This window comes from Clarias gariepinus, chromosome 1 (genome assembly GCF_024256425.1).
Source record: "Clarias gariepinus isolate MV-2021 ecotype Netherlands chromosome 1, CGAR_prim_01v2, whole genome shotgun sequence".
Taxonomy (NCBI): Eukaryota; Metazoa; Chordata; class Actinopteri; order Siluriformes; family Clariidae; genus Clarias; species Clarias gariepinus.
In genome coordinates, this window is record NC_071100.1 from 15849195 (window position 1) to 15871654 (window position 22460).

The 22460-nt window shown below is 40.8% G+C and overlaps 1 protein-coding gene across 1 annotated transcript; it reads right to left on the reverse strand.

The window, feature by feature from the left end:
• Positions 1-13346: 13346 nt before the first annotated feature.
• Positions 13347-21631, reverse strand: LOC128520395 (uncharacterized). The gene is made up of 5 exons (XM_053494624.1): positions 21568-21631; positions 18962-19282; positions 16937-17194; positions 13487-13588; positions 13347-13390 (listed from the first exon to the last, which is right to left on the reverse strand). The coding sequence occupies exons 1-5, from the start codon at positions 21629-21631 to the stop codon at positions 13347-13349; spliced, it is 789 nt and encodes a 262-aa protein (XP_053350599.1).
• Between the last annotated feature and the right edge of the window lie 829 nt (positions 21632-22460).

The following is a 22460-nucleotide window of genomic DNA, read 5'->3' on the forward strand; positions in this document are numbered from 1 at the left end:
GGTTCAAGTTCAAGTCTCATCAACACTGGATCACTCCTGTTGGATCCATGCAACCATACAACTACACAACCGAGCCACTGCATGCAGTGCTGATCCCAAGCCCAGTTATAATATAGGAAGGCTGTGACAGGAAGGGCATCAAAAATAAAACCTGTGACAGATCTTGGGGATCGAAGGTTAAAAAGGAAAAAGTTTATACTAGAAAAGATCACTACAAGGAACAGTGTAATTAATAGGTTTTGGTGCTAGAGCTCAGTGTCTCTGCAGAGTTTAAGTTGATGTCACTGGTACAGTGCAGTAAATGCAGTAGTAAAAGTGGAAGATACACTTAGATATTATGGCATTCTCTTCTCTACCAGAATGTTGCAATACATGATGCTCAATATAGGTTCCCTGGTGGAATATAAAACTGTTAATAGGAGGAAATTAACACTGATTATAGTGCCTGCAGGATGTTTTTATTATCATTATTATCATTATTATTATTATTATTATTATTTATTTATTTATTTTTTTAATGACATGAGGTCAAGGGTGTGGGCCTCTGCAATGTGGTGTGGTTTTCTAAGACTGCTGTGTAGCTATTCAGAGCCACAACTATCCTGTATATTCAAACTGTAATACTATTAGAAAACAATATTAAACCTATGTAACATGTCATGTAAGCAATGTCACTGGATACTTTTTTCTAAAAATGCTTAATTAACATCACTTCACAGACACTTTACCACATTAACAACAACACATGCTTTTAAATTAATTTATATGTAGTTTCAAGTATTGTAAGGCCTTGTTCACACGGGCGTTAAAATCGAGCATTTTATTATTATTTTTTGCATTCGTAGCATCAGGTGAGCATGGATCAAACGGTGAGTGTTTTCTATGCATAGGAGTCAATCAGAGTGTTCACACGGGCTTTGGTGACGTGCGTTTGTCCGGCTGTGCATTTATACGGCATTAAAAAAACGTTGCATGCAGCTTTTTCTTGCCATTTAAAACCCAACGAACGCTAGAAAACCGGTTCTATTTCGTTTTCTGCACGTTCATTTTACGCTTAGGAGGACCAGATATATCCCATGATCCTACACGCTATACATATGGAAATGCAGAAAAGGGCAAAATAAAAAAAATTAATTGTTGAAAAACTTACGCAGGAATTTTCATTTCTTCATAAACCACAAAAAAAGACTTCCTTTAATCCGACGTTGTGCAGTCAGAGAGTAAACCTGGTAGTGGCAGGCTTTCATATTGTAGTGTTTTTCACTGCTACGAAGGAACTTGGAGAGACGAGTGAGCTTCCTTGCTGCCCAATGCAAATGGCTGGGAGTATTTTATTTAACACGGCACGAAAGTCACACAAACAGCACATTCGACGTATCACACACAATCAACAAGACACACTTCTAACACACACACACAACCTGGCCAAAGCCACTAACCCAAACACCTTTCCCCAACAGGGTGAACACCTAACAACCCCTCGCGACCGCCCTGTCAACCTCACCCGGTAGACTACATCGGAGAGCTGGGCAATTACCGTACAGGGGCCCACCCAGTGAGACATAAGCTTAGGCGAGAGCCCCCTTTTCCTTCCGGGGAAATACACCCAAACCTGCTCCCCAGTAGCAAAGTCCCAACGCGACAACTCGTGGACACGGAACAGTTGGCCTTTTAGGGAACAAAAATAATCCAACCAAGGCTTCGTGGGTAAATCAGATTAAGGAGGTGGCCCGAACACAATGTCCACAGGCATGCGCAATTCGCGCCCGAACATTAACGCAGCTGGCGTCAGCTGTGATGACTCCTGCACTGCTGTATGATAGGCCTAAAGCACGAGAGGCAAATGTTCGTCCCAATCCTTCTGCCGGTCGCTGGTCAGCACGGTGAGTTGGGTGGTGAGCTTCCGATTAAAACGCTCCATGAGACCGTCGCTTTTTCCCAAAAATGGGAAACGGCCCGAGAATGTCCACGCCCATACGCTCCATAGGTGCCCGGCCAGTAGAAGCGAGCGTGCAACCGCTGCTGAAAAGATTTGCCAGCGGCGCACGGCCATTCCCAGTTGCGGTAGAGTAACCCCCCCGCCGCAACGCTAGTCGGTTAAACTGCAAGTGGAGAGCTTTTTCCTCTGGTCCCAGGTGAGCAACCCGCGGCATAATTTGGTCTCTGGCCCGCGTTAACCCAACCTCGTACCCGCTGCAGCGCCGGATCCTTTTCCTGCTTGACAATTAGCTGATCACAGTCCAGCTGTGGCACCGGCGAAACGACCACAGGCAATTGTTTAGGCGACGCAGTAACTCGGCTGCACGCCGGCTCGGACGGCTGATTACCGGAGGACTGCGCAGGGAGAATTTTCTGATTCACGGGGGTCGGAGAGCGCTCGATGTCGCAACCACGAACGCGCTCTTCAACCCGTTCGCAGAGCTGACAACGCTCTTTGCTGCATGGCCGGCAGAATAAAGCATCGGCGTTAGCATGCAGTTTTCCCGCTCGGTGCTAAACGGTAAAATTATAATCCTGCAACCGCTCGAGCCAGCGCGCTAAACTGCCCCTCGGGCTCTTTAAAACTAAGCAGCCACACCAGCGAAGCGTGATCGGTCCGCAGCAAGAAGGATTGCCTGTATAAATACGGCCTAAAATGTTTAAGGGCCGTGACGCAGTAATTCTTCTCCGGTCCAGACAACGCGCGGCTGAAGTAAGCAATAGCACGCTCTTTGCCCTCGGAAACCTGAGACAGGACGGCCCCCAGCCCTACATCGCTTGCGTCCATGTCGAGGATAAACATACGAGATGTATCAGGATATTCGAGAACGGGCGATGTGACCAGAGCTTCCCGTAACCGAGTGAAAGCACACGCGTGCACCCTGTCCCAGCATAATGGCTGATTCTTCCTCGTGAGCCCGTGCAGCGGACTGGCGATCGTGGCAAAATCCTTTACAAACTGGCGATAGTAAGAGACTAACCCGAGAAAGGTGCGTAGCTTTAACAAATTTAGCGGTTCAGGCCAATTCTGTACCGCCGCAATTTTGGCTGGATCGGTGGCAATCCCTCGAGCACTAATTACGTGTCCTAGAAAACCGGTCTCTCGCCGCAACAGCTGGCACTTTCTAGGACTTTCTCCATCAACCGTTCGAACGTAGCTGGAGCGTTACATAGGCCAAACGGCATGCGCCGGAATTGCTATAGCCCTTGCCCAATCGAGAACACGGTTTTAGGTTGTGCTTCCGGGGAAGCTCTACTTGCCAGTACCCACTACGCAGATCTAACGAGCTAAACCACGCCGAGCCCGCAACGTGTTCCAGCGCATCATCTATTCGCAACGTATAGGAATCTTTGCGCGTCACCTTGTTTAACCGCCGGTAATCAACACAAAACTGCCACGATTCGTGGATGAGAAAGACTGATTGCACCTACTTGTATTCGCACTGTGCGACAGGCCCGTATCTCCAAATAGCTCCCCGACACGGTGCGAATGTTTAAGGCTGGGGCCGGCAGCATACAACCGCGCTCGCCTTGTTCTAATAATCCCCAGCGCAGCAGCAAAACTGTAGAGCCAGTGTCCACGAGCGCCCGTAGCGAAACGTTGTCTAGGCCACAGGTCACATAGACCCTGCGCGATTACCTACACGTCCTGACCGGAAGTTGAACCCGGCCGTCGGGGAAACAAAAACGGCTGTGGGAGGCGGCTTCCCCTCGGCGCCCCCTGAAACAAGTTTAACAGCTGCTGGGGTATGTTGTCCTCAGGCCTGAGAAGGTTGCAGCGGTAGTCCGGCGGTCCCTGGCCTCGGGTTCGTCACAGAGTCTCGGAGGCTGAGTCGAGGCCTAGCCACGACAGGTAGCCCTGTCCCCGGCTAGGTTCACCTACCGAGCGGCCCCGTGATCCAAGACACAAAGAACACTTCCTCATTCGCTGTGTGTCTGAGATCTCCTAATCTATAAATGTTCACTGTTGGTGTTAGTAAAGGCAAAAAGTGCGCCTACAATGTACAACATAACCATTTTACAAAGAGTCTATTGGATGTGGTTAAGGAGCTTTTTCACTACTTATGGACTGTGTCCCAGGCCTTCCATGTTGTTCTGCTAAAACCAAGGGAGGCTGACAAAAAGAAACTCTCCCTCTAAATTTTCTGTTATGGGCACGTCATCACCTTTACTGCATAGGACTGATGAGTTGGATGAAATCTTCTTAAAGACTTTTAAAAGACTTCCACATCTACTTCTTCTTCCTCTCTAAATGCCTGTAACTCACTTCATCTCCAGATAATAAACAAGCATATGAAAAGAAATTTTGTAAAATTTAAAAACATAAGAATGTGGGCTGAATTGGTCCTGATCTTACACAAGTCCTGTTGTTTTCTTTGACAATTCTGTTGAACAGGACATCAAGCTTATGAAAATGACCAGAAGTTAATGAATTGACCACCAGCAGATGTCCTGTCTGATTTTCTGTTAATAGAAGTAGACAAGAGTCCCAGTGCCGGAGCAAGCTACAGCTCCATGCGCTGTCAGCCGGCGAGGCGAGTTGTGCCTTTCCTCCTATAACGGCGTCATAGAACCCTACGCATTCTTCCCGCAGGTAGAGCTAGCCGCCGACTTTGCGGGCTGGTTCCCGGTGGAAACCGCGGTCAGAGTAGCACTTTCGCTAGAAGGTGGAGCGTTGCGGGTGCTGGAAGACCTCAGGGCCGGTGAGCGGAAGGACTGGTCAAAGTTATGAGAGTCGCTCCACCTCCGGTTTGGCGCTGGTGACTGTAAAGAGGCAGCGCGCTCGAGGACTCCGACCGCTGCGGCTCCGCGAGCACATCAGGTTAGCCATAATAGTGAAACATCACGGCGAAAGAGCCAAGAGACCTCCCGCAGCTCGTGGGCGCTTGGTAAGTGAATCTAGCCGGAGACAGGGCTACTGTTCACGGTTAGACAACGAACAAGTCTCCGAGGTTTTGCTGCGATGCCGAGGCACGGGGTCTCGGGACTACCGTTGACATGATGCATCAAAATCTTTTATAATTAGGAATCATATCTACATTTAAAAATCTTTAACAAAGTTATAGGGAGGAAAAAGCTTTAAATGAACGATAAACATACTGAATTACAGACAGAATTCTATTACAAACCTGCTTGTAAAAAGTTTCATAAATTTCATGCAGTCTACACCTCGCGCTGCAACAGCTGTCTACAATGCAGGATTGTACTACAGACACATATTATTTAAATGTAGATATAATCACTAATTATAAAAGATTTTGATGCATCATGTCGCATACGACCGTTATGGATATAAAAGCCAATGGCAGTTGTTTTAGCCTTCAATAGTTAATTAAAATGCAACTGTGGTTTGTTATATTCACGTATAGATGTGCTTCTCGAGCTCCCGGAACAAAGCCTCTTGATAGCACACCAGATACAAGAGACATCGCTTTTTCAACGCTGAAAATGCGAGGAAAGTATTGCGTAACTGAACTGTTGTACATCAGAGACAGTTCGATTATTTCTTTTCCACCAGGACTAAAATCTGAACTCGGGAGACAGCGCCTCCTGAGAACATCGAAGTGGCGTAGCAGAGCGCGGGAGACAGCGGGCAATAGGAAATGTTGTGCTTGCAGACAGAAGAGAGGAAAGCGGGCGGGAGCGTCTGTACAGTTAAAGGCTAGCCGACCTCCGATTCCTACTCTCTTTTTGGCCAACGTCCACTCCCTGGATAATAAAATGGACCTGCTACATTTAAGGATTAATGCTCACTTTAAGATGAGGTATTGCGCTGTTCTCTGCCTAACGGAATCCTGGCTAAACCAAAACATCCCGGACTCAGTCTTTCAAATTGATGGCTTTCGGCTTTTCCGTGCGGACCGCGATTACCGGTCGGGGAAAAAAAGAGGAGGTGGACTCTGTGTGTATGTGAATGAAGTTTGGTGTACAAGCAGTAATTTAGTTAAAAGTCACTGCTCCGAGTCGATAGAGTTCATGACAACAAAGTGTCGGGCATTCTATCTGCCGCGGGAGTTTAATGTTGTGTACGTCACCATTGTTTACATCCCGCTGGGTGCTAATGCTAGCGTAGCGTTGCAGGAGCTTCATGATACCATCAGCTCGCTGCAGACTAAACACCCGGAGGCATTTTATGTGGTTGCGGGGGACTTTAATCACGTGAAACTGACGGACACTCTTCCCAAATTCCACCAGCATGTGGAAATTCCAAGACGGGGAGAAAATATTCTGGACTGTGTGTATACGAACATCCGCGGTGCATACAAAGCTCTCCCCCGCCCCCATCTTGGTGCTTCCGATCACATAGCCGTACTGCTGGCGCCAGCCTATCGCCCCCTGCTGAGGAGGACAATACACACAAAGAAAACGATCACTGTATGGCCCAGTGATGCAGACATTGTTCTCCAGGACTGCTTTCAGTGCACTGACTGGCAGATCTTTAAATAAGCAGCCACTTACGGGGATAAGCTGGACCTAGATGAATACACTTCTGATGATGTAACCACCACCAAGACAATTACCTGTTTTCCTAATCAGAAGCCCTGGCTGAATGCTGAAGTAAAGGCTCTGCTGAAAGCTAGGGATGCTGCATTTAGGGCAGGCATTGGGAGGGCTAAATCCACATACGCCCAAAAAATCCAGGGTCACCTTACGTCCAACGATCCGCAAAGTATGTGGAAGGGCATTAAATGCATCACAGACTACAACACCAAAGATGCACAATGCCCTAGGGACTCCTCCCTGCCTGATATACTAAACTCATTCTATGCCCGCTTCGAGGAACATGACAACCCTCCTCCCTGTACCAAGCTCCCATCACTTCCTAATGACATGCCCCTTAAAGTAACAACAGCCGATGTGGAGAGGATTCTAAAAAGAATTAACCCCCGCAAAGCTGCAGGCCCTGATAACATACCAGGAAGGGTACTTAAGGACTGTGCTCACGAGCTGTCAGAAGTGTTAACTGACATATTTAACACCTCTTTGTAAACTGCGACTGTTCCTACCTGCCTGAAGACTGCCACCATTGTTCCAGTCCCAAAGTGTTCAACAGTGACTTGTCTGAACGATTACCGCCCCATAGCTCTAACCCCGGTAGTCATGAAGTGCTTTGAGAGGCTGGTCATGACTCACATCAAAGCCTCCATTGATGCCACTGTAGACCCCCAACAGTATGCATACAAGACAAATGGCTCTGCAGATGACGCCATCTCATCAGTGATCCACACAGCCCTTACACACCTGGAGAATAAGAATTCCTACGTCCGCCTGCTTTTCCTAGACTTTTCCTCTGTCTTCAACACAATCTCTCCACAGACATTAATTCTAAAGCTTTCCTCTCTTGGCTTAAGCCCTTCAGTGGGGAACTGGGTCCTAGACTTCCTGACCAACAGATCTCAAACTGTCAGGATCCATGACACCATCTCCTCCACCATCACCATCAGCACAGGCTCCCCTCAAGGTTGTGTGCTGAGCCCCCTCCTGTTCACTCTGTTGACGTATGACTGCATAGTGAGACACTCCAGCTGTCATATAGTCAAATTCGCAGATGACACAGCAGTAGTGGGACGCATCACTGACAACGATGAATCCTATTACAGAGAGGAGGTAGAACAACTGGTACAGTGGTGTAGGGGAGTACAGTTCAGTGATAGCAGGCTCCCCTCTATCACTGAACTGTACACTGCAAGATGCAGAGGAAGAGCCCTCCGCATTATTAAAGACTCCACCCACCCTGCACATGCTCTATTTCAACCTCTTCCCTCAGGCAGAAGGCTGAGGAGCCTTCAGTGCAAGACCACCAGGCTCAAAAACAGCTTTTACCCTGAAGCAATGAGACTGCTGAACTCTAGCCATGCTCTGTGGGTCCTCTCCCATTAAACACAATCAAACTTTTAGTGTAATATATAACGCTATGGTGCAATACATATATATAACCCTATAAGTCGAATATACAATGTGTGCAATACAGCCTCTGAAAATGTGCAATACGCTATGTATAGTTTATGTCTAATTTCCTGCATAATATATCTCTCTTATTATATTGCTCTTATTATATTCATGTATATACATATTTACACCCTCATATGGGACATGAGGGTAAACCATATAAACACATTGTTTGAGGTCTCGGGAGAATATAGTAAATTGACTGATAGCGCCATCTGCTGTTTTGGAAGAAGAAGTTGCTCCATTGCATTTGTCAGAAAATACGTTGGGCGCATTTGTGAGAAAGTCGACTTTTTCTTTGCAAAGCAGATTGTGTTTGTTTGCAAAACGCTGCATGTGTGAGAAAGTCGAATTTCTTTCGAGATTGTGTTTGTTCGTTAAATTTTGGCACATAATTAACTCACAATGAGCGCGTTTGCAGACTGCCTGGTCCAGCCTTTAATGTTTGCACCGTTTTTGGGAGCTACGTGCAGATACAGGCGTGTCGCACGGTTCAAGTCAAAATAGGAGAGCGGACTCATTCTCATGAATTCTTTGTGGGAAACATCGAGGAGGATTGCATTTTGGGGTTGGACATTTTAGAAAGATGGGGTGCGGTGCTGGACTTAAATGATGGAATTCTGCGTGGTAACTTTGGGTTAGCCAGGTTGCTAATACCCAAACCACAGCCGGACATGTTAGTAGCACACACCCGGGGGACGGAACTTCCGGTAGTCGCGCCATGTAAACATCCGGTAGCAGACCGAGATGACCGAAAACTACACGCTAACGCCGGCGCTTTTCTGCCGACGGCCAGGCAGCGAAGCACGTGGTCGGTACTGCGAGTGAGTTGAAGAGCACGTGTGTGGTTGCGACATAGAACCCTCGACTCAGAACATTCTTCCCGTGCATTCCTCCGGGCGCTCCGGTGGTGATCAGTTGTCCAAGCCAGCGTGCAGCCAAGTTACTGCGTCGCCCTAGAGCACCAACCATAGTCGTTTTGCCTGAGGCCACAGCTAGACCATGATCAACTCATTGCCGAGCAGGAGGAGGATCCGGTCCTGCATAAGGTACTGGGTTGGGTTAAAGCGGGCCTGAGACGGGATTACACCGCAGTCGCTCATCTAGGGCGAGAGGTAAAAGCTCTTCGCTTCCAGTTTACTCACCTAGTGTTGCACGAAGGGTTACTCTACCGCCGCTGGGAACGGCCGTGCGGCGCGGGGGAATGCTTTCAGCTGCTGGTACCAAGGGCTTTGCGGACATGTGTACTGGGTTTGGTGCATGAACATTCCGGTTCGGGACACTTCAGGCCGACTAAAACTCTGCGGCATTTGCGCGCTCGTTTCTACTGGCCGAACTGTCATACTGACAGTGAACTCTTCTTCAAAGAAGGGCCCCACCCAGCGCTTGCGAGCACCGCTGCATGACTTTCGGGTGGGGGCACCTATGGAGTGTATGGGCGTGGACACTCACTGCCGGGGGCAGGTAAGGGTATATTTCCCCGGAAAGAAGAGGGGGCTCTGGCCCAGGCTTATGTCCCACTGGGTGGGCCCCTGTACAGTAATTGCTCAGCTCTCCGATGTCGTCTACCGGGTGCGGTTGGCGGGGCAGGCGCGAGTGGTTATTCTCCACCGAGACCGTCTTGCTCCCTACCAGCCGCACGCCGGCGAAACATCGAACTCTGCGGAGGCCGGACCGCCTCAGGAGAATGTTTGCGCTCCTCCCTTCCCCACAAAAGGACCCCGGCGGTCATGGTGACCAGGGACGGTGACACAGTGTGGCGTCGGTGGGGCGGCGGCTTGTGCCTATCAACTATTGCTAATTATCCCTGAGCTAATTCTTAGCTGCTCCTGTTATGGGTTAAATGTTACAGATGGTTAATGAATTGTTGTATGCAGTTTGTTGGAGCTCCTGGGTGCCTTACTGTATAATGTACACCGCTGTATAATGTAGTGGTTTTATCATACCTAGAGATCTTCTGAGTAGTTAGCTATGTGCTTACACAATGTATGTAACAGTCAAGAAAAGGGGCTTTTGTTCAGGTTCTATCTATTCTATTATAAAGTCATTAAATATGTGTTTATACTCCTTATAATATGTATGATTGTGTGTTCTCTTTTTTACAGTGAATTGTATGTAAATCATCAACTGCCTGTGTATTAGCTGATTTCTACACAAGCTTTACATCCTGAGCAGAAGGTGAGTGCTCAGAAGTATTTACCTCTCTTTTCAGAAACACCACTGAGCACATCTTAATCAGGGGACAGGGACACATTTCTCTTCGTGGACATGATGTGTGTGTTAATGAATGGTGTAGATAGGGCTAAATTTTGCTGCAATCCTTAATAGCAAAACCAAATAATTGTACACAGCATTACTAAAAGCTTGCATTCTATTAAATTTTGTGTGCGTGCCTGCCTGTGTGTGTGCGTGTGAGATGACATCATGCAGGACCTGACATGGTCCTGCCACATCAACAACGTGGTGAAAAAGGCCCGGCAGAGTCTCTACCACTTCAGATGCCTGAAAGACTTTAGACTGCCCTCCAAGGTGCTCAGGAACTTTTACTCCTGCACAATAGAAAGCATCCTGACAGGAAACATCTTAACCTAGTTCGGCAACAGCACCATGCAGGACAGACGAGCTCTACAGAGGATCGTGTGTTCAGCTGAGCGCACCATCCGCACGAGCTCCCTGATCTGAACATTCGATCTACAGCAAGCGGCGCTGGATCAGAGCCAGGAAGATCGTGAAGGACCTCAGCCATTCCAACAATGAACTGTTCTCTCTGTTGCGGTCAGGAAAGCGCTTCCCCTCCCTGAAGGCCAACACAGACAGACTGAGGAGGAGCTTTTTCCCGCAGGCAATACAGTCTCTCAACCAGATTAACACACAGGACTAATCATCTCCGCGTTTTTGCAGCATTCCACACAAATGGACACTCATGGACATTACATTTGTGCACACACGCCTACGCACTGTGGACCGGACAATCATGACATAGCACATTTGCACACACAATGCACATTTGCACACCCTTGCACACATATTGCACATTTGCACAAACAATGCTCAATTGCACACCTCAGGACAATTGCACACTTCATTCATTTTACATATTATCTGCATTTAAATTAATTTTGTCTGTACAGATAGGTTTATATTTCTTATATCTTGAAAAATTGTATATTCTGTTCAACTTTCTTATAGTTAAAATCTTTATTTATTTCTTGCCTCTTTTCTATTTTTATATTTCTCGTTATTATTTCTTGTAAATTATAATTATTATTTTTTTTAAGTCACGGGCGGTCATATAAGCATTTCACTGCATATCGTACTGTGTATGACACAAATATGTGTATGTGACATGTATGTGACAAATAAAATTTGAATTTTCTATTGAACTGAGATTGTGGGAAAGCATATTCAGCAAATGTTTTGTCATTGACCTTCCACTCAGTGAATGATACTGTCTCAATATTCTATCTAAAAATCCAAAAGCTCTCAGTAGCTCTGAGCAATGTCAGAGTCTTCTGGTCAGCCAAAACACATGCCTGCCATGAGATAAAAAAATAACACATTGCAGACTCTGTTCTATATGTTCTATACTCTGTTAATATCTATTGATATTAAGTTGAAATGAGGTGTGAAACTCCATAGGTTCCCAGGTCAAAGCCCTTAACAAAATTACTTTTACACTGACAATCCAAATTGCAATATTAAGTAATAGATTGAGTTATGTTATGGGTTATGGATGCTCACTGTGTTTCTGCTAAAACATACACAGCTTTGAGGCACAACATGTAAGATTAGAAGACTTCCACAGAAATATCTTTCATAAATAGGCAAGACCTCACAGTAAATGTCTGGATTATGGTGAGAATTAGTTTGAAATATGTTTATCCCAAGATATTTATTGGAAATTTAGTTGAGTTTTTTTCTCTCTCATGCAATGCAAATTTTGAATACTGACTTCTGAAATGTGAATAATGAATAAAGATTGTAAGTGATTGAAAGATTTTAGTTTGGACATTGAAATAATACACAGACACCAATTTTGACCTATATAAAATACTTTAAATTACTTTTATTTTAAGCATCCAATAAATGACAGAGCATTAATTTGACCATGTGGTCACAGGCAAGTGGCAAACAAAAAAATGCAGTTCCTTGAATTTCCACTCAGTTCTCACTCACTCACTTACTCACTCATTGTATATACTGCTTTATGCTGTATTTGAGGGTCACGGAGGTCCTGAAGCCTATCCTACTGTAGGAGACTTAGGGCACAAGGCGGGGTACATCCTAGACAGTTTGTTATATGCATTATCACACTGAATGTTATTTAGTATATTGTGAATATATTTGGATTAGAACACTTAATTTAATATATTGACAGTTAATATATAGAGAAATATATTTTCTTTTTGTAAGGGAGGTGCACGCTCCAAGTTTTTGACACAAAAATAATGCCATACTACTTTAAATCCACCAAGTAAACTGATTTAACTTGTTTAGGTCTTGCTATTGTTATATTTCACGTGAGGGACAGCGGAACACCGTAAATAAGAAAGCTGAAAATGAGTAAATGAGTAAATGAGATGAGAGAAATGATTTAGTTGTATGACTGAATAATTTGCTAATTACTGGCCTGATTGGTAAATTAATAGTGTTTTGTTTTACACTGTGTGTGTGTGTGTGTCTATGTGTGTGTGTGACTGATATAACATCTAGTATTGTAAATAAGTAAATAAGTGGACACAGAAATTGCAGCGTAATCTAAATGCAGGGAAATACATCCAAGTGAATCACCGTAATTCAAACATATGTATGAATCGCGATAGTGATTTTTTAAAATTAGATTAATTGTGTAGCTTTAGTGGTGACCTTGGTTGGTACAGTTGAAAGACCAGCACCAACAAGAACAAAAGCAGTAACAATTGCTGTGGGTGTAAAGGTAAAACATCGACCCACATTGTTGTCTACTTTTACATTGCAGAAAATTTCATTTAAAAATCGAGAAAATTGAATAATGCTGGATGGGTTGATATATTCTTGTTTTTGTTTTTTTCATACTGCATGTTTGTTCTGTGTTCATTTGTTCTTGATGTTTGATTCTGTTAAGCTTTACCATCACTGTGTGACAATGTTTAGTTTAATGTGTCACAGTTTTAATGTTTTTATTTTTTTTAAAGTAAACATAAAATAAATAAAAGTTGCAACCTTGATTAAAATTAATCGAGTACAAACATATACAATACAAACATACTGTTCAGCAGAAAAGATATTACAAAATCTAAAAAAAATTGAAGATATTTTGTAGCAGAATCATTACTTTCAGCTTCAACTGTGATTATTACGATTATAACTCGGGATTCTTCTTCTTCTTCAGCTTATAATTATTATTATTATTATTACTAACAAAGCAAGCAAATCACTCATTCCTCTATGACTGCCAGGGCATCTTGCCTGTTATTGTGACCTGTGGAAAAACAAAACCAACAAACAAAAGAAACTTAAACATACAACAAAAATGTAAACAGTATTTTATTGTGTATATATTTTTTGTAGGTCTTACCGTGAGCTCTCTTACATTTTACACCTAGAATGATGGTTACCAGCAAATATGGAAAAGCTGCCACAAGACTGCTGACCAGTTTGAGTTCTGACATTGTAGTTTCTACATGAGTGACAAACGCACGCACGCACGCACGCACACACACACACACACACACACACACACAAATTTAAATGCTATGTCCTTGTTGGCAAAAATCACAAATCACTATTTATAAAGTTAATATGTTTATATATTTGTTATTCTGGTAATGGGTTCTTATAGATAAGAGGTTCTCAAATGTAATATTTAAAGGTCAGAAACTGGTTTCTATTCAACATTAAACATCTGGAATGATTGGTGATAAGCAAATGCCTTTTATTAATCTTGCTTATAACTTACAAGCATTTTACATCTACGTTTAAAGCAGTCAGAAACAAAAGACATTAAAGCCTCGTGAAAAATGCCACTGTTTGCCTGCAGTCAGATACTTACACCAAAGCAACTTACTTGCATTTAAGTGCAATTAAGTGTCAGATTCCAAATATGTTCCATGTTATTGCAAAAGAAATTATACTGTTTGCCTTAAAATTGTTGGTTGTGAACCTTAACAACTTCATGTTTTAACATTACAAAGTTTACAGGTGTTTTAGCGAAATTTGAGCTACAAGAGAAAAATATTTATAGAATGATTTTCATGCTGAAACAAAGTAAATAGGCAAAGTGCATTTACTTTGATGCCTGAATAAACTGATTAATCAAACTGACCTTAAAGGACAATACAACAAGACACTGTATTACCAAAATGATTTTGAAGTTACATGGTACCCTAAGGGGCCATTGATGTCATGTCTAAACACGCATAGAACAAATGCTTTTTTTTTTTTTTTCAAGCAATGTGGTGTCTTTTATAGCTAAGCAATTATGAGCAACATGCTCTATAATAAAACAAGTGGCGGGATACAGTATAAATTGATTTCCACCCCTGAAAATCCCTTGCATTAACATGTGCTACTAAATTCATTTGTAGACAAGGGGGAAAAACAAAATATTGAAGGTGATTGGTTGGTTCTTGTTAAATAACCTGAGGTGCACTTGCAGTTGAGATTTGTTTATTTCACTCTGGCATAGACATACATGAAAAATGCATGAGCATTGTAACGATGCTGCTCTCTATTGTGAGCGCACTTATTGCGTGTTTCCATTTACAGTAAGATAACACAATTATCCTAGTCTGAGAAATGGCACTGTTTGACTTCAATTAGCTGCCTAAAAAGGTGTAGTCAGCAGAGATACTGACCTTTTCTTTGCATATATGAATCAGGATCCTCATGAAACAGAGGACGTAATGTATTATTTCGTTTCTCTATTATTCTCATTGGCAATGATTTTCTTCTCACATTTCTTCCTGAAAGAAGATGGTTCACCACTATCCTTCTACGTTGTAGTTTTAATTTTATTAGTTTTAGTTTCAGCAATCTCCTCAGTTGTTTTCTTTTCTGAATGCAGGCCAATAACTGAAACAGTTATCACTTTTTCCACAGACATAGGATACAGTATGTCTTCTTACAAGGTTGTTTAAGAAATGAGAAGCTACTCATTGTATCAGTTAGTGTTCAATGGTTCAGCTGGCAACAAGTTATCTTTGCAGTAATTATCCAATGGAATGCACTTAAACATTTGCTTTGTTAAATGGAGGTAGTTACTTTTTGGCCGGGCAATGTATTTATTGTAAACAGGTCTGTGAAAAAGTCTGAAACAGTGGATAAGGCAAAATGTGCTATAAAGCAAAGCTAAATTTAAATAATGAAGTTAGACATTTATAAAAAAAAAATTTAGAGAAATTACAGTATTAAACTATACATATTATTAAATTATATGTAACAAAAATGCATCACTGGTCTTTCAGCAGTTGTATGATTAAATTAGGTTGTAGGTACTGTAGTGGTCAAATTGTAAACAATTAATAAATAAATAAAATTCAAGGGAGATAGTGTGATCAAGTATTTTATTTATTTATCTATTTATTTATTAGTTTATTTGTGTAACGGATTCAATCCTATTTGCACGGGCAGCACCACGAAGCATGGACACGAGGCGAGGTCTTACGGGAAAAAGGGTCATTTATTTGGGTAAAATAGGGAAGGAAAGAAAGGGGAAGGGCTGAAGTGCACGTGCAGTTCCAGGGGCAGTGCCACGCAGGCATGCAGGCACACAGCTGGCGATGAGTGGCAGGACGGAGCATGCGGAGGCAGCGCTCCTGCACACACCCTCATGATGGCACACTCTCCTGCTCCACCGCATCATGTACTTCCCGGACCTTGCTTTTATAATGTGGAGCAAGCCCCAAATCCTATTAAGGTTAATTATCGCCAGCCGGCCTGAATAGGCGGCTCTGTTCCTTTGCATATCTGCAGAAGGATGTGCTGCCTATCTAGGGAGCCTACAGAGTGAGCAAGGAGCGATAATATATTTGGGCACACGCCCATCACAGGTGCACACTGTAACAGATTGTTTGCTTGTTTAGGATTGTTTGTTAATGATTGCAAAATGTTTCATTTGATCCTTTCTATGGCCATCATCTGGGAAAGACTATAAGCATAGAATAAAAATCTACACAAACATAAGTAATAAAATAATTTGATTTAATAGCACTCTAGTTTTGCATGACTACGTACCAGTCTCTCTATTTCTCTCTCTCTCTCTCTCTCTCTCTCTGTCTCACACACACACAATCATCGAATTACTATTATGTAATAAAAAATTAATTTTTTTACCCTTTTGCACCCAGGCATGTAGGCGAGGCCACAAAGTTTAAAAAAAATTAAAAAATCCTTTTCTTTAAATTGAGAATGAAATTAAACCAAAGGTTTTCATTGTGTCTCTGCTGAGTGGATTTATGCGTATGTTCATACCTTCAGTTTTCATGACAAATTTTACATAATACACAGCATTATTAATCTGCAGGGGATGGTGGTTTTACAGAGGAGATAGTTTTTGTAATTTTTTTCAACAGTGGGAATCCCATCCCCCCACATCCCTTCTCAAATCAAGCCTCAAATAGGTGTAAGTTTTCCTGAGAATTTTGGAGAATCTGTTACAGTATTTCTTCAGGAGACTCTGACTATCATAGTTGTTTGTTTGTGCAGATAAAACTAAATAGACTTTATTATTACTTTTTTTCAGTTTCAGTTGATGCTTTTATTGGAAAAGCCATGTTTTGAAACTATTTTTAACAGCCATATTAATGTAGAATTAATAAAATGAACATTTAAGACCAATTTTGTTTAAAAATACTAATTGCTGAAGTTAACTGTGGTTCTTCACTGGTTTCTTCAACAAATTTATACTTACTTTGAAAATGAACTTTAATATTCTGTCTATTATGTTGTCCATCAAGTCCAACTGCAACAATTGAGATTGTAACTGGGAGGATTGTAACTGAGATGAATTGGAAAACTTTAGTATTACCTGCATTTGTGCTACAGGTCAGTGTCACTGTAGCAGAACTGGAACTGATGTTGTTGGCTGCAGTGCAGTTCAGTATAATGGCTCTGTCAGCTGGTGGGAGACTGAACTGTAGCTGAGCTCCACTTGCATTTATATAGCCACCCCACAGGTAGGAAACACTCTCAGCTCCATGCACTGCACACTTCACATTTACAACACAGCTGTTTGTGGATACTTTCCATATTTGAGGCTGATCAATCTGCACAGCAGTTATGGGCCCTGACCATACGATAAAAAGCAGTTAAAAAAAGACAGATATCCATCTGCTCGCCACAAGAGAATTGGTCAGGATGTGGTTGTAGATGAGGTCTCTGTGCCTGATATTTAAGTTCTTCTACTAGAATCTTGGCACACAATATTACTTTGTGTGAGTAAACTCAATTTCATTGTCATGCTAGAACTGATTTGGGCCTTTTAGTTCCAGGGTTGGGAAATCTTAATGCTACAATCTACAAAGACACTCTATACATTCTATGTTTCTAACTCTGCAGCAACAGTTTCGGAAGACACATGTGGGTGTGATGGTTCATAATCTATGAACATTTGGTCATACAGTGTATCTACAAGTAAAATACTTGTCCTTGCTGGTGGAAATCACAGACCACTATTGACAAAGTTAATATGTTTATATTTTAGTTATTATATTTTAATGGGTTTTTATAGGTCAGGGGATCTCAATGTAATATTGAAAGGTCAGAAACTGATTTCCATTTGATGTCAAAGGTCTGGAATGATTGGTGTTAAGCAAATGCCTTTTTACATTACAAAGTTTACGGATGTTTTATAAGAAATTTTAACTACAAGAGAAAAATCTTTATAGATTTTTTTTTTTTTTTTGCTAAAACAAACTAAATAAGCAAAGTGCATTTGCTTTGATGCCTTAATAAACCGATTAAACAAACTGACCTTAAAGAACAAAACAAGACACTGTACTACCAAAATGATTTTATTATGAATTAAGTTATTAGTACCCTAAGGGGCTGTTCATGTCACATCTAAACATTAGTAAACATTAGTAATGAAACAATTTAATTTAATAGTATTGTAGTTTTGTATGACTATGCACCAGTATCTCTCTCTTTCTATCTCTCACACACACGCACATACACAAACAAATCATCTAATTACCAATATGGCATTTAAAAATCTATTTTTGACCCTTTCGTACCCAAGCATGTGAGTGAAGCCACAAAGTGAAAAAAACAAAACCTCTTCTTTAAAATGAGAATGAAATTACACAAATTGGGTAAAGAACTCATCTTTTATAGTCATTAAAGCTGTCAGTCATTTTGAAAACTCCAGTATAAAACTGCATATTAAATTCATCTCGTCTCCGCTGAGAGGATTTGTGTGTACCTCTAGTTCTCTTTTTTAAAATATGTCGACAGCTGTGCTTGAACTATGCTCTTGTGCATTGCAAAAATGCGAACAGACTCCCATGAGCTTGTGAGTAGCGCGTTACAATATTATATTCTGATCGGCTGATCGCCGTTATTTATAGTTTGTAGATTATCATACATATAAAGTTTTAATATTTCGTTTTCATGACAAATTTTACATAATACACAGCATTATTAATCTGAAGGGGATGGTTTTACAGAGGGGATGGTTTTGTCATTTTTTTAAATCAAGCCTCAAATGGGTGTAGGTTTTTCTGAGAATTTTGGATAATCGGTTACAGCTCTTCAGGAGACTCTATCATAGTTGTTTGTATCATTATGTTTGTGCAGATAAAACTGAATAGACTTCATTACAACTTTTGACATTTATTTTCAATTTCAGTTTTTTTTTTTTTTGAAAACGCAACATTGGAACAGCCACATTAATGTAGAATTCATAAAAAAACATTTAGGACCAATTTTGTTTAAAAATACAAAATGCTAAACCTAACTGTGATAACTCAATAGGTTTATATATATATATATATATATATATATATATATATATATATATATATATATATATATATATAAAATGTATACTCACTTTGAATATGAACTTTAATATTCTGTGTAGTAGACTGTCCATGAGGTCCAACTTCAATTATTGAAAATGTTCCAGCATCTTGGGGTTGGAGATCTTGTATAGTTATTCCAATAATACCATGGAGAGCTTTTAATCTTCCACTAAACTGAGATTCCTCAAATGTGTAGGTATGGTCTGGAAAGTAATCAGCAAACCTTATCTTATTAAAGTTCCATTCAACTAATGACACTGATTCATTTTGAGATTTCACTGTTAGACTCAGGGAGCTCCCAACTTTAAACACCATCGCTTCATTTGTATCAGCTAAAACAGCACACACACCTGTAGGATAGGAAACATATTCAGGTGACAATAACAATGACAACTACACAACTCTTTTATTTTAGCTATAGTACATTACCCAAGACCCAAGCAAACAGTTGTAGTACTCAAATGGTCATGAACAGTTTTGTACCTGAGCCTCTATCAGTAATAGTGGACTTCACATTAACTTAAATACCTTTTCTGTAATGTAATTGACCATTCAGCCTCATAGCATGCATATACAGCAAGAATTGATTTATGGTCACACATTTCATCACCCTTATGAGGATAAGTTCACTTTTAAGTCAGGTTCCTCTAAAGGTTTGTGCTTTAGGGTATTTGAAGGCCATGTCAGTTAAACAAAAGAGTTAAAATGCTAGTGCTAAAATGATAACTCTTAATTAAATTGTCTCTGTTGCCCACAACTACATTACAACTACACATTTATATTTGTACATTCTTATTTGCAGTAACAAAATAGCTGTAAACATGTACTTCACAGACACCCACAATGTTTAACAGATAAGGCCTGAGGTTTCCTGAACCTGTCCTAATCTTTTTCTGTAGATATAAAATGATAAAACTAGACGGTTTAATGTAATATAAGCTGAACAGCAGTGGTGAGCAGTTAGTGTAGTGAAGCACTTTATAGTTTTATGACTTAGGTTTCCAGTTTCTAAAAATGAACAGCTGTTAAATTTAACAAAGTGGACTTCATGTTAACTAAAATGCATTTTCTGCTGTACAGTGGCACTTTAACCGTATACAGGAGTTACAGTTACATTATTTTTTTATGCTCTCACTGTAGCACATAGTAGGCAGAAAGCACAAAAAGGAGAGGGGCTGAAAGAAAAGGCTTTTGTTTTCTGATGTGAATGAAAATGAAGGAGGTGGTGGTTGACTTTAGGAAAAGTGGATCCCTTGTGACTCCTATATCTGTACCAGTACCATTTGTGCAATTTCTTCCTTCATTTACATTCCAAGTGCAATATCTGTATATGAATTATGTTTAGTGCAATATGTAACTTATACTGGAACTTACTATGTGCTATATTAAATTCTATTTTCTATTTATTTTATTATTTTTTAAAATTATTTTATTTCTTTAGTTTGTATTTTTTCCTTGTCTAATCTAATTTTTTCCCTTTCTTCCCGATAAATTAATTAAAGCAACTATAACTTGAATCTTTTTACTTCCTGAAAGCTTGTGCAAATTATGTTACATTTGGTTGATAGTTGAAGTAAACGGATGTTTGTTACATAAAGATTGTTCTAGAAATGCACCCTATCATGTGATGGTGCTTAGTGCAATATGTGCAGTGTGAAACATATCTAAATTTTAATTGTCAGTTGTTTTGTGTTTACAGTTTGACCGCGCAAATAGATGTACATTAATTTTAATTACAAGTAAACTGCAAAAACTACTAAATGGTGTGAGTTCTGCACTAGTGGAATAAACACAAAATCAAGTTCCAAATTAATGTTATCATTTCACGGTAACAATAATTTTCATGGACAAATGTAAAGTTTCAAATACAGTACTCAATGTTAATGTCTCTGTACAGTATGTAACAGGAGGAGTAACAGTACACCATATACTGGACTAGTTATACGTTTCAAATGACAGTTTCAAAATACTTCACTTTCTCATGTTCAGAACCATATTAGCAGAATATAAATGATATAAAAAAGAAAAGACAGTGTGGTTTAATGTGATGGGAAGTGAAGGCTAGCCTATCTGGTCTGATCACACAGAAGAGCAAATTACAAAAAAAAAAAAAAAAGAGTTAGAACTGGCTATGAGAGAATAGTGTCAGAACATAGAACGTCTCAGTTAGCTGGATATAAGGCTGCAACATCATTTCAGACTGGTCAGATTACCCATGCATCAATAAGTAAAGGCTGGGGACCTACACATTATTTGTATGGTGGTACAGTATAAAATACAGTCAATTTCCGTCAGAAAATGCAAGCATCTGAGTCAAAATGTTGCAGACTTGGAAATATGTGTGTTGGTCTTATCTAGAGCTTGCCTCCCTGACATACTCACCCTTGACTCGGACTTTAATGAGTATGATCTTGATATTATTTCTGCTTGGCTAAAGTGGTCTTGAACAAAGCACTAAATAAACATTATACAGTAATCTAAGCCATGTTTTCTTTACATATTTAGAACCAAAGATCATGTAAAATTATTTGTCCCTGACAACTTTACTGAAAAGGAAGCTGTTTTAATTGAATCACACATTGAATACAGTTTATCTCTATGTGCATTACAAATAACTCTTTATCTCTGTACATACCCTGAAGAATCAAAACCTTTAGTGCTCCATAAATAGAAAACGAGCATCCATGATAGTTTTGCATTGCTGTATTAGTGAAAAACTGTTTCCTCTTGCTGCAACTTGACGGAGACTGTTGACTCAACACTAGATGAAGACTGAAATGAGGATACACTTCCTCATTCATTGTGTGTCTGACTTCTCTTAATCTATAAATGTTGGGAGGCAAGGAAAAAATGTGCACCTACACAGCTAAATAAACAAACAAATAAATAAAATGTATAATGCTACATTACATTGACTCAAAGAAAAGCCCTTTGTACTGTGTTGTTGTTACTCTTATGAATAATTTTCATGGGCATGCCATCACTTTTACTGAACAGGCTTAAATTCAGTGTCTTCTGATGGGTAGAGTAAAATTCCATGCAAGTCCTCCACATCTTCCTCTCTGAATGCCAGTAACTCATTTCATCTTTAGATAAGCAAGCAGATAAAGGGAAATGTTGCCAAATTTATAAATACAGAAGTGTTGCTATTTTGTGTGGGCGGAGGGGTCCTGATCTGACCAATCGTGTTGTGTTCTATGAAAATGCCCAAAACAGCAAAGTTCAAAGCGGATGTGCTCCATTTCTTTATGACCACAGAATAACTCATGTCACAAAGCTAAAATCATCCCAAACTGGCTTCTTAACCATGACAGTGACTTCACCTTACTCAAATAGTCTATACAGTCACCAGATCTCAATCCAATAAAGCATCTTTGGGATGTGGTATAAGGGAAAAGTCTGATCATGGATGTGTAGGAGACAAATCTGCAGCATTTGTGTGTTGCTATCATGTCAATATGGAACAAAATCTCTATGGAATGTTTCCAACAACTTGTTAAATATATGCCATCAATGCCTTCTATGCCT